Genomic DNA, 12,897 nt, shown 5'->3' with positions numbered 1-12,897 from the left:
AAGCTTCCAGTGAGCCACTACATGCCCCCCACAGAACTGGCGATGGGAGGCTAAACCTCTGGTGCGATTACTGTCCACCGGTCTTGGGTGGTTGTCCGTGTCTTTGCATCAGGGGTCGTGACAAGGGCCGATCAAGGTCAAGTTGAGCGGGCTTTAGTTGGTCAAATGTAAATGTTTCTGTATGCCCCCCAATGTCCAGTACACAAATTGTACAATTGTTTCATTGCACTCTGAAGGGGTCCTCATATGGCCTCTGTAAGGGTTGCCTGTGTGCACCTCTATGCACAAACAAAAACTCAAAGTCCAGGTGTTCCTTTGGGATGAAAGGTGTCATTGTTCCATGCCTTGACATGGGAACTGGGGCCAATTTTCCAAGCCGCTCCCCCATTCTGCCTTAGACTTCAATCATTGGGCACCTCCTGTCCACATGCTGCAGGCACGAACTCCCCAGGTACAATGAGCGGGGCTCATAAACCACTCGGCCATGAGGAGGCGAGATCCTCCTTGGGTGCTGTTTTTATTCCCAGGAGGATCTAGGGCAACTCATCCGCTCAATCTGGTCCCTGGAGGCAGCTTTCATGTGCCTATGGAACTGCTCCACCAGGCCATTCGACTGCAGGTGGTAGGGTGTCGTGTAGTGGAGCTGTATTCCCATTAGTCATGACAAAACATCCCAGAATGTGGAGGTAAAGTGTGGGCCTCTCTCAGAGGTGACATGTGGGTAGGCAAAACTGAGATACCCAGGCAGAAATAAAAGCTCTGGCACATGAATCAGTTGATGAGTCCATCATCGGAACCATTTCTGGCCACCTAGTGAATCCGTCAATGACCATTAACAAGTACCTAGACCCTTGTGACATCAAAAGCAGACCAGCAATGTCGACATGCATATGGTCAAATATGCTGCAGTGGCTGGAAAGGCTGAAGTGACCCCTTCACATGCCTTTGAACTTTTGCAGATTGGCAGTCCGTGCATGTCTTTGCACAGTACAAGATCTTTTTTTGAGTCCATGCCATATAAACTTGTCGGCTATCAGGCGGTCTGTCACTCAGATAAAGAGGTGAGACAGTCTGTGAATGGCATTGAAAATGTAACGTCTCCACACAGCAGGGATGATAGGGCGAGACTGACCTATGGAAACGTCGCACAAGAGAGTGGTACTTTGCGGCCCAAAGGCTACATCGTTGAGTTGCAGGCTCGTGACAGCAGTTCCATAAGCTGGGAGTTTGTCATCCTGGAGCTGAGCTTTGGCAAGTGCCATGTAGTCTATATCCTGAGAGATGGCACATACTGCTTGAACGATGGAGCAGGACAGGGCGTCAGCCAGCACATTACTCTTACCAGAGATATGTTTAATCCTGGTTTAAAACTCGGATATGTAAGATAGGTGGCGTTACTGGAGGGCTGACCAAGAATCTTAGGCCTTCATGAAGGCGAATGTTCACGGTTTGCAGTCAGTAAAAACTGTGAAGCCACTGCCTTCCAAAAAATAGTGGAAGTGTCTAACCGCTAGGTACAGCACCAGCAGTTCCCTATCGAATGTGCTGTATTTCGTTTCCGGAGGGCGGAGGTGCTTACTAAAAAAAACACTAGAGGCTTCCATTGTCCACTGGTGTACTGTTCCAAGACCCTGCCTAATGTTGCATCAGACATGTCTATTGTCGAGGTTGGTGCATCCATTTGTGGATGGACCAGCAATGTTGCCTTCGTTAGGGCGTCTTTGGTTCACTGGCATGCTAACATCGTCTCTTTGTCCACTCGAGTTCTTTGGCATTGCTGGACATGAGGTCGAAGAGGGATTTCATAATATGAGCTGCAGAGGGCTTAAAGTGACGATAGAAATTGACCATCTCCACAAATTCCTGGAGTCCTTGGATGGTATCGGGCCTCTTGTATTTGAGGATGGCTTCCACATTGCTAGGCAGTGGAACGGCATTCCGCCTTCTGATCTGATGTCCCGAGAACTCGAATGAGGACTACTTGAATCAGGACTGCCTGAATTTGCCCTTAGCTGGGTTCACAATTAGCCTGAACTCCTGTAGGTGGCAGCAGAGTAAACATAGATCTGCAGGTGCTCTTTGTGGGAAAGGCTGGTGATGAGTATGTTGTCCAGGTATACAAAAAGGAAGACCATGCCTCGCTCCTCTGAGTTCATCAGTTGCTGGAATGTTTGCTTCACATTTTTGAGTGCAAAAGGCATTCTCAAAAATTCAAAGAGGCTGAATGGTGTTATGATGGCGGTCTTGGGCACATCCTCTGGGTTTACAGCTATTTGCTGGTACCTGCACACCAAGTCAATTTTAGAAAATATCCTGGCCCCATGAAGATTAGCTGTAAAGTCTTGTATATGGGGCACAGGGTAGTGGTCTGCAGTGGTTGAGACACCTGTAATCCCCACAAGGTCTCCAGCTTCCTGTGGCTTTGGGCACTCTATGTAGCGGGGAAGCCCACGGGCTATCAGACCTGTGCATAATTTCCAAGTTCCTCCATTTTGTGTAACTCTTGTTTTGCAAGCTGAAACTTGCCAGGCAGTAGGCGTCAGGCTCGGGCATGTAGAGGAGGTCCTTGTTTAGGGATGAGGTGTGTAACTCCATACTTGGGTGTGGCAGTGGAGAACTAGGGAGTGACAATTTCTGGAAACTGCTAGAAGTTTCGCCAATTCATTGTTAGAGTACTCCATGGTGTCTAGGTGCGAGGCGGGTAGTTTGGCTTTTCCAAGGTGGAAAGTCTGGAATGTTGTGGTATTCACCAACCGGCACCCTTTTAAGTCCAACATCAGTGAGTGGGCTCTGAGGAAGTTGGCACCCAGCAATGGCTGGGACACAGCAGCAAGAATGAACTTCCATGTGAACTTATTGTTGCCAAATTTCAGGGGTATAGTCCATGTATCGTACATACAAATCGAACTGTTATTTCACCACAGTGGCATTGGATCCATGCTCCTGGTATGTGTCAAAATCTGAAGGAGGAAGGACACTATGTCGACTAGAAATTTGCACTGGGAGAGTTCGTCCCATACGTACAATAGGCTGTTACAGTGGCCAGTTGCCATAGCCATTAGCGAAGACTGGCCATGGCGTTTCCTGGGAAGACAAGGGGATTGGCAGCAGTGAGCTACAGAACCCCAATATTGATGGTAAAAACACCAGGTTGTCACAAAGTCATGCTTGTCTGGGGGAACGTGCAGCCTCATCATTGTACTCGTGGGCCTTTGGATGTGACACAGTATTAATTTCTGTGAGCCTTGTGCCTTGCTGTTTCGTGCGCCACAAAATGTCTGCATGGGTGGCCATTGTTTGAGGGTTATCAAAGTCTTTGTCAGCCACCATGAGGCAGATGTCTTCTGGCATATGCTGTAAAAACAACTGCTCAAAGAGCAAGCAAGGCCTATGGATGTCTGCCAGTGCCAACATGTAGTTCATTAACTCCAAAGTGGCGTGGTCCCCAGGCCATCAAGAGCCGTGCAGCTCGCTTACATCATGAGAGGCCATAAATCCAGAGAAGGGGGGCTTTTAGGGCTTTGTACTTGCTGAGAGCTGGTGGGTCCCAAAGGAAATCTACTACTCAACCAAACGTGTCCTGATCAAGGGCATTTACCACTGTTACGAGCCCAAAGGACCCCAAAGCCCAGCAGCAATAGATATTGACCATGACTTAGTGGTGCCCACTTCTATCTTACGAATGTGGAACTGCACCTCAGCCTGCCCAAACCAAATTTCAGGTTGAGTGTTGTTAGGTCTGCTTTGTTCATGAATGAGTGAGACAAACACCAGACTGAGTCGAAATCAGGGTTCTTTGTTCTTTATTACCGGATTGTAACACTTGCGACTAACAATGTTAGTCGGAGAATGCATTCTGCCGTTATCAGCAAAATGGTGATTTTTTATACCCTTGGATACATGCTTAGAACATCATCATATCATTACTTGTCCAATGACTAAAACTGTTGCTATCCTTTCCCTGCTAGCTTCCTGCCTCTCAATCCATCAATGTCTCTCTTATCTTGTAAGTACAAGGATGCATTCACATCTTGTTACAGCCCTGTACAGGGTAACTCCTTACACATTCCCATCTCATGATGTTTTACCTTACAGTGTCCAAAAGACAGTTTGAGTGAAACTGCTGCATTGTCCATATTGAGTCCAAAATTTGTTTGGACCCATCGGCATCACCTATGTAGCAACTGTGTAACAGAGCGAAATGAAGAATGAGAAAATGAACTGACGTCGTCGAGTGAAGTTCAGTAAAAGATGTCACTCAAATAGTGACCTGCAGCTTTTAAAACCCCACATGTTCCAAATGATGTCATCACATTGTGACGTCATGACATCACTCAGAACCTCCTGAGCTGGTTTGATTAAGCCTCCGGTGAGCTGCTACACCTGACCCTTTGTGGAAATTATTGTGAAGCTTCTCATTGGTGGCTTTTGGTAAGTAGGTAATTAGTTTAAAATTGGTAAAATACATTATTGCGCTCTTTGCTTGTAATAATATTTTATGATAATTAGTGAGTGCAACCATGTAATACTTTGTCATATTATTAAATTAGGTATTATATGTTTTATTGTACCAGTTATACATTGAAAAGTGGTGACAGGCTATAATCTTGCTAATGTCTTAACTATCACTATATTTCTGTGGAGCTCTGGAATTCATATATTCCTTTAATCTTGGTTTTGTGCTTGATGTAATAAAATTTATATATAGTGTGTGTGTGTGTATATAAAAAAAAATTTAAACCCAGTTTGTGAACTTGCTCATTTCATGTACTGGGCAACTTCTTTCCCCATTAATGTATTAAGCAGGTGCTTAAATTAGGTGCGAGAGAGACAGAGAGAGAGAGAGAGAGAGAGAGAGAGAGAGAGAGAGAGAGATATAGTGTGATGAATCCGCCCCGCACTGTGACTCTACCCATGGCTCCTCCCTCTTAACCCTGTATAAAGGCTCCAACACCATAACCCCTCCCCAGAAAGCCAGAGTCGCAGCACAGGATGACCTTCAAGTTTATTATAACTTCAGTCTTTCGAGTTATTGATCACATATCAATTTTATTTACAATAATTTTTTTTCCAATGATGGAACAATTCTTGAAGCCTGATAAGCTGGAGATCGACCCACAGTTGCCAGAAGCTTCAGACTGCTTTGAGGTCTTTCTGCAAAATTCCTCTGGAATCATGGCCACAGATGCAAACAAGCTGTACCTACTCTTCTCCCAGGTCATCTATCGAGTGTTCCCGATGATCAGGGATGTCTCAACATACACAGAGGCAATGAACATGCTCAAGGAACAGTACAGGGAGAAAGTCAATGAGGTATATGCCAGGTACATGCTGGCTACCCACAGACAGTGACCGGGTGAATCGAGCAATGAATTCCTTCAGGTCCTGCAGGGACTCACACGAGTGTGCAACTTTCAGTCAGTGTCAGCTGCCCAAAGCACAGGAGGACATGATCCAGGACACCTACATCACAGGCATTCAGTCAGACGGCATGTGCCAGAGGCTACTCGAGTAGAGCAAGTTGGACTTAAAAGGGGAGATCGCCCTCCATAACTTGGAAGCTTACGTGGCGAATTATGGGAGCATGGGTTTACAGGACAGCAGTCTGTTACCATGTCCAATAAGCGAGCCCACCATAGCCACGGTCTCCCAGGAGCATGCAAAGTGCTACCTTCGTGGCCAACCCCAAAAATGCTGCCCAGCGAAAGATGTAACATGCTCAAAGTGCAGAAAGAAGGAACACCATACAAATGTATGTCGATCTCAGCTGACTTCCAGTCCCATCGTCGCTGCGTGTGCAGCATGAGGATTGTCATCTTGACCACCGACATCTTCCAGAGATGATCACGCCAGCATATGTGGGGCTGCCATCTTACTTGGTGCTGTTATGAGCCCAGAGGACCCCAAAACCCAGCAGCAATATTCACCAAGACAAATGGTTACTTTAAAAAAGTTGCTTTTAATTATCTTTAAACATGAAAACAGAATCACACTTTAACGTATCACTATTAACTAACCTAACTCCCAAATTCTAAGCGCACGCATTTGTAATGTCTATGTAAGTTTAGAAAAGTTCTTTGATTCACAGTCCAATCTCACTTATTATTCCTCCAAGTTTAATGATTGCAGGCAATTCTTATACTGTGCACAGAATTTAACATTTATGAAGTTCACCAGGCTTTGGTGCTTGAAAGGTAAATGGTTACCGGTCAGGAAGGTTCTTGTCGGTTTTCAGAGAGAGATTTGTTGTTCTCTGGAATTCAAAATGAGAGTGCAGAGAATAGGACAGTAGGGAGACAGGGAATTACAACAGCGAGAGAAATAAATAGTGAAGAGTTATTCAACAACAATAGAAAGAAAAGCCAAGTCCCCTGACAACAGAGGCCCAGGCAGCCTTCTGCATAAAAGAAGAAATCGCTAAAGCCACAATATACACTGTAGATGACTCTGCTCCGTTTCAGGTGAAGAGCGATTTCGCCCTGGTCGCCACCTTTAATCAGACAGGTCAGCTCTTGACCCTTGGCCTCCAAGGCCCTGAAATCTGACTCCTCCATCGAGAAGGGGGTTCAGGCAATAGTCAAGGCAGTGCGGCACTGGAAGCATTACTTGGCCAGCAGATGTTTTACTCTGCTCACGTAGCAATGGGTCAAGGCATTCATGTTTAACAACAAACACCAGGGTAAGATAAAGAATGATAAAATTTTGAGGTGGAGGATTGAACACTTCACCTATAACTACGATTTCCTGTATTGGCTGGGGAAGCCCCAGATGCCCTGTCCTATGGGACTTGTGCCAGTGTACAGATAGAGTGCCTCAAAACCCTCCACAATGATCTCTGCCACCTCAGTGTCACAAGATTTTTCCACTTCTTCAAATCTCGTAATCTGCCGTATTCCATCAGGGTTGTCAGACATGATTAGGGACTGCACTTCTACCAACCAGATAGGGCACACCTGGTAAAAGCTACAGTCTTTCAAATGCCTGAGTATGGACTTCAAGGGCCCCCTTCCCTCCACTAACTGCAATGTGTATTTCCTCACGGTCATCAATGAGTTTCCCCTGCCTGAACATGACCTCCCCCACAGTCATCAGGACACTGCATAACTATTTACCTTGTTCAGGTACCTGTCATATGTCCACAGCAATTAGGGCGTGCACAGGGGCACCTAAGGAGCATGCCCACCAGGCAATACTTACACCTTTCACGGACACAAAATACATACCATTGCACCTTAACCCCATCCCCACCCCAGCCACTCTGGACGACTTGCCACACCCCCAGCAGATCGACACAGTGCTGGAGGCCCAAGACTTACCAACGACCCCAGCTGCAGCACTGCCAATCACAACAGAAGACCAGGCCCACCGGACAGGCTTAACCTGTAAGACTTTGTGCCCCACGTAATCCTGCTGGGCAAAATAAAAACAAGGGGTGAATGTGTACTCATTAATCTGGCTCCGCCCCACTCTGTGACTGTACCCGTGGCTCCTCCCTCTTGATCCTGTATAAAGGCTCCAACACCTTGACCCTGCCCCAGAAAGGCTGGGTCACAGCACAACCTTGAAGTTTATTGTCATTAAAAACCTATTGTTCTGCAACTCCAGACTTTTGAGTGATTGATAGCGCATCATGTGGAGAGAGAGAGAGAGAGAGAGAGAGAGAGAGGATAGATGGCAGGCATTTTGTCAGCACCTAAAATATTATCACTGGACCTTTGTGCTGCACGACCACTATTAATTGTGCCTGGCCCACAGGAAAAAAGCATCTCAGGGTTGGATGTATGGGATGCCCTCTGACAACAAATCTGAAAATCCACTGTGTTTATTACTAGCAGCGGCTGTCGGCCTTTCTTCTTCCCTTCACTCAGCTTCCTCTCTCTCTCCCCTTACTTCCTCTCTTCATTCACTGTCTTCCTCATCTTCCCTCCACCTGCTCCTACATTCACTCTCGTCTCTCCTATTCCTCGCCCACGCCTCACTCCCTCCTTTTCCTTCTGTTTTATTCCAGGTCGCTCTTTGCTGACTGTCTCGCCCGTTCTACTCGCCGCCTCCATCACCCGTGGGGCCTGCGAGGAGAAGCTCGTCACCTGACGCCCCCGGCGCTGGCAAAGGCGTCACGCGTCCCATGATTCCCCGCGCGGTGTTTGCAGCTGAGCGCGCGCCGCCCGCGGTCGCCGGCTCCTGAGCTGGCCCGGCAAACGGCCGATACCGTTCGGCGCCATGGCCGCCCTGGCCCCAGGAGATCCCAAACTCATCTCGATGATCGTCAATCACCTCAAGAACCAGGGCCTCTTTGACCAGTTTCGCCGCGACTGCCTGGCGGACGTGGACACCAAGGCAAGTGGAATCAACCGAGGCTTCGCGGCCTCCGGCTGTTCGGAGAGCTGGAAGGGACCCCGATCTGCGGACAATGGCGTCTCGGCTCTCCCTGGCCTGTGCCCTGGCACTGGGCGCCGAGCCGCGGTCGTTTCAGGGGTGGCGGGAGCTGCAGTCCGCCAGAGAGTCTCGGCCTCTCTGCTTGCTTCTGCCCCCCCGTCTCGGTGTGTGGCCAGGCTCTTCTCTGACCAACCGGGATAAGTCGCTCGCTGGCTCCATGGAATAGTGTTATTGTAGTTCAATGGTAACGTCAGGGAAGTTTCACTGAGCAACGTGGAGCCTGGGTAAATCCGTGCTTTTGAACAGAGCTGAATACAATGATATCCAGTTATGAAGGAGTGTGATTGTTGTAAAATCCTTAATAATCGTGAAAGAGCTTCAATCCAGTGGCAACAAAATCAAACGAGAGGCCACGAAGATCATTCATAAAACAGTATAAGAGTATTTAGCCAGCAGAACAATCCCATACCTCCTTTATTTTTAGACACAACACAGTTACAGGCCCTTCTGGCTAATGAGAAAGGATTTAGAATGCGTGGATTGGGATAAATTGTTTTTGGGCTACAATGTGCAAGGTAAGTGGAGGGCCTTCAAAGGTGAAGTTTTGAGAGGACAGAATTTGTATGTTCCTGTCAGGATCAAAGGCAAGGTTAGAAGGCATAGGGAATCTTGGTTTTCGAGAAATATTGGGGATCTGGTTGGAAGAAAAGTGGAGTATACAACAGATATAGGCAACATGGAGCAAATTAGGCACTTGAGTATTTTTTAAAAAAAGTAAGGAAAAACCTCAAGAAATAAATCAGGAAAGCTAAAAAGACATAAGGTTGCTTCAGCAATGAGAAGGAAAATCCTAAGGGTTTCTACAAGTATGTTAAGAGCAAAAAGATACTAATGGGCAAAAGTGGTCCCCTTGAAGATCAGTGGTTGGTTTTGTATTGAGCCAAAAGAGGTGGGTGAGGTTTTAAATGTTTTTTTTTCCATCAGTATTCACTCTGGAAAAGGGCACGGAGTCATGTGAAGTACGGAAAACAAGCAGCGAGGTCCTGGAACCTATGCAGATTAAAGAGGAGGAGGTGCTTGCTGTCTTAAAGAAATAAGGGTGGATAAATCCCCAGGGGCTGACAGGATATTCCCTCGGACCTTGAGGGAGGCTATGGCAAAATATTTAAAATGTCCTTAGTCATGGCTGTGGTGCCTGAGGATTGGTGGGTAACTCAGTGTCCTGTTGCTTAAAAAAAGGCTCCAAAAGTAGCCCTGGAAATTATAGGCTGATGAGCCTGACGTCAGTGGTAGGTAAATTATTGGAAGGAGTTCTAAGAGATCAGATATACAATTATTTGGTTAGCCGTGGACTGGTTAGGGGTAGTCAACATAGCTTTGTGAGTGGTAGGTCATGTTTAACCAATCCTGTAGCATTTCGAGAATGTTACCAGGAAAGTTGTCGAAGGAAAGACTGTGGATGTTGTCTACGTGGACTTTAGTAAGGCCTTTGACAAGGCCCTACATGGGAGGTTAGTCAGGAAGGTTCAGGTGTTTGATATTTATGGTGAAGTAGCAAGCTGGATTTGACAATGCTTGGATGAGAGAAGCCAGAGAGTAGTGGTGGATGATTGCTTCTCAGACTGGAGGCCTGTGACTAGTGATGTGCCTCAAGGATCAGTGCTGCAACCATTGTTGTTTGTCATCTATGTTATTGACCTGAATGATAATGTGCTAAATTGAATCAGCAAGTTTGAAGATAACATTAAGATTGGAGGTGTTGTGGAGAGCAAAGAAGATTTTCAAAGCTTGATCTAGACCAGCTGGGAAAATGGGCTGAAAAATTGAAAATGGTATTTAATGCAAACAAGTGTGAGGTGTTGCATTTTAGAAGGAGTGCGGTAGAACAGAGGTTATATGGGGATACAGATACTTGTACATAATTCCCTGAGAGTGGTATCATAGGTGGATAGGGTTGTAAAGAGAGTTTTAGGCATATTGGTCTTCGTAAATGGGGGTATTGAGTATAGGAGTTTAGGTGTTAAAGTTATATAAGACATGGTTAAGGCCAAATTTGGAGTATTGTGTGTAGTATTGGTCACCTAAGACAGAAAGTGCAGAGAAGATTTACTAGGATGTTGCCCAGACTTCAAGAACTGTGTTATAGGTTAGGACTTTGGTCCTTGGAGCATAGAAAAATAAGGGGAGATTTGATCAAGGTATTTAAAATTATGAGGGGGATAGACAGTAAATGTAGATAGGCTTTTTCCACTGAGGGTAGGTGATAGGACATGGGATAAGAGTGAAATGGAAAAAGTTTAGGGGGAACATGAGGAGGAACTTCCTCACACAGAGAGTGGTGGGAGTGTGGAACGAGCTGCCAGCTGAAGTGAATGTGGCCTTAATTTTAACATTTAAGAGGAATTTGGACAGGTAAATGGAAGGGAGAGGTATGGAGGGCTATGGACTGGGTGCAGGTCAGTGGGACAAGGCAAAATAAATGGGTTGGCCAAGGAGGCCTGTTTCTGTGCTGTAATGTTCTGTTTCTTTGAGCCTATGGCACTAAATACTACAATCCCTGTACGTTTTAAAGAGTGGGAGGAAACTGGTGCACCAAGAGAAAACCCACACAGACTCAGCAAGAACGTACAAATTCAGACTGTGCCGGATCATTCTTCAGCTTTTTATCTCTTGCATACTGAGTGACTAGTTTTATTCTTTTGTTACTTGCATTTAATCTTTTTTTTAAAAATAAATTAACCCACCAGCCTGTGGGAGGTAATTGCATCTGTTGGAAACCCACCTGCTTCAGGGGAGAGTGTACACACAACACTCCAGATCCCTGAAGCTGAGGGGGCAGTGATAACTACAGTACTGCCATGAATATTTTGTGCTTCAACATGAGTTATGTTGACTGGCTGTTTCTACCCATGGATGTTAGGTGACCTACTGAGCTCATTCAGTATCTCATTGTTTGCTTAAGATACTCACATCTGTAGTTTTGGTCTTTCTATCAGTTTACTTCCCAAATCACAAAGCATAATTTGTGGTAACTATCTCTTATAAAAGAATATCGGAATAGCTAAACCTGCATGAAGAAAACAGCTGAAATGTGACTGCAGCTGTTTACAAGTTTATAACTTGGTGGGACCATTCACCCAGTCTTGTGTTTGTACTTCATCAGTGTAATATCACTCTTCTCAATTGATTCTCTTATTTATTTGGAAACAAATAGATCTCTTTATGACTAGATTTTGCATAGAAAATAAGAATAGGCTATCAAGTAGCATTGAATATAATAGCTGTCCATTCAAATTCAGTACCCGATTCCAGCTTTCTTCCTATATCCCTTGATCCTAACAACAGTATCCAACATGGATATATTTTGTGATTTAGCTTCATTTTCATTTTGTGACAGAAAATTTCACAGGTGCACTGCTCTCTGGCAAATATATTCTCCTACGATAAAAAAAAAGTACCTTTTCCTTAAATTGTAGTTCCTGGTTCTCGACTCTGCCACCATATGGAGCATCCTTTCAACATCTAATTTGTTGAATCTTGTTAGAATTCTGTATTTTTCTGTGATATCCCTCTTATTTTAATTTCTAGTGAATATTAACCTCATGGATGTAATGTCTCCAGTCCTGACATTGCTATGACCAATCTGGTGAACATCTGCTGAACTTCCTTTGTGGCATGACTATCCTTCCTTGGATAAGGAAATCAATATTGCACATTGCTTAATGAGTAGTTTCATAATGGCCCTGCAAAATTGTAGCAAGCCATCTCAGCTCTGCCCTCAAATCCTCTTGCCATGAAGGCCAGCCTTACTATCTACTTTATCTACATGTTTGCCTTCAGAGAAGGTGCTAATTATTGCCACTAAATTAGGGAACCTCACATTTATCCACATTGTCGTACACCATACAAATTAACTGAAGCTTCCTTGGAACCTCCAAGGCCCATACTTCCATCTTGCTGTGTCTCCACAAATGCAGAGATAGTGCATTTAATTCTATCATCAAAATCATTAATGTCTATCATTAATTGCAAGGGTCCTAGTGCTGATTCCTTTCTATCCGACTAGTCACTAGTTATTGATGGTTTTTGTTTCCTGTCAGCCAACCAATTCTCTACATATCTGTACCTTGCCTATGTTAATTTTACTCACTATAATCTTTTAGGTGGTTAGATTCTCAAACATTGGTTGATTTCTGGAGTGTGTTTTTTCTCTCCCTTCCCCCCCCCCTTCTCAAAATCATTTTGACTGTCTAATCCTGCCTCTTCTCCATCTAATCCTGCCTCTTCTCTATTATACATTTTGTAATAGTTTTATGTCATAGTTACAACCTAGTAATTATTCCAATACGGCATTTTCCCAGTCTCTCGTTTGGAGCCAGTTTCACTAATATGATAGAGCTCCTTATTACTTTGCTGTTTGTACTCCCCTCCCTGGTATCACTCCTTCAGCTTCATGTTCATTTTTATAATCTCTTCAGTGGTTTGATTCTGTCAATTAGATATACCTTTTAGCCCTTTACC

General features: G+C 45.1%; 1 protein-coding gene and 1 long non-coding RNA gene across 15 annotated transcripts in view; one reads left to right on the top strand and one right to left on the bottom strand.

Moving 5' to 3' along the window:
* Positions 1–8,531, bottom strand: part of LOC138757911 (uncharacterized) — a 108,280-nt gene extending 99,749 nt beyond the window's left edge. For 2 of the 7 annotated variants that reach the window (XR_011353982.1, XR_011353983.1), the window contains exon 1: positions 7,317–8,531. This is a non-coding gene — a long non-coding RNA (uncharacterized lncRNA). The remainder of the gene's footprint in view (positions 1–7,316) is intronic. The other 5 variants (XR_011353985.1, XR_011353984.1, XR_011353981.1 and 2 more) reach the window with 5 other exon arrangements.
* bod1l1 (biorientation of chromosomes in cell division 1-like 1) overlaps positions 4,362–12,897 on the top strand; it is a 63,258-nt gene continuing 54,722 nt past the window's right edge. For 2 of the 8 annotated variants that reach the window (XR_011353979.1, XR_011353978.1), the window contains exons 1-2: positions 7,666–7,779; positions 8,009–8,337. Coding sequence is in view for 5 of the 8 variants with exons in the window: in XM_069926010.1 (XP_069782111.1) it covers positions 8,221–8,337 (117 nt within the window). In the remaining 3 variants the exon portion in view is untranslated. Of the gene's footprint in view, positions 4,432–7,665; positions 7,780–7,923; positions 8,338–12,897 lie in introns of those variants that run through there. The other 6 variants (XM_069926010.1, XM_069926009.1, XM_069926011.1 and 3 more) reach the window with 4 other exon arrangements.

The sequence above is a fragment of the Narcine bancroftii genome, chromosome 3 (assembly GCF_036971445.1).
Source record: "Narcine bancroftii isolate sNarBan1 chromosome 3, sNarBan1.hap1, whole genome shotgun sequence".
Lineage (NCBI taxonomy): Eukaryota > Metazoa > Chordata > Chondrichthyes > Torpediniformes > Narcinidae > Narcine > Narcine bancroftii.
Note: the sequence above shows the minus strand (reverse complement) of the source record. Positions and strands in the feature narration are given on the sequence as shown.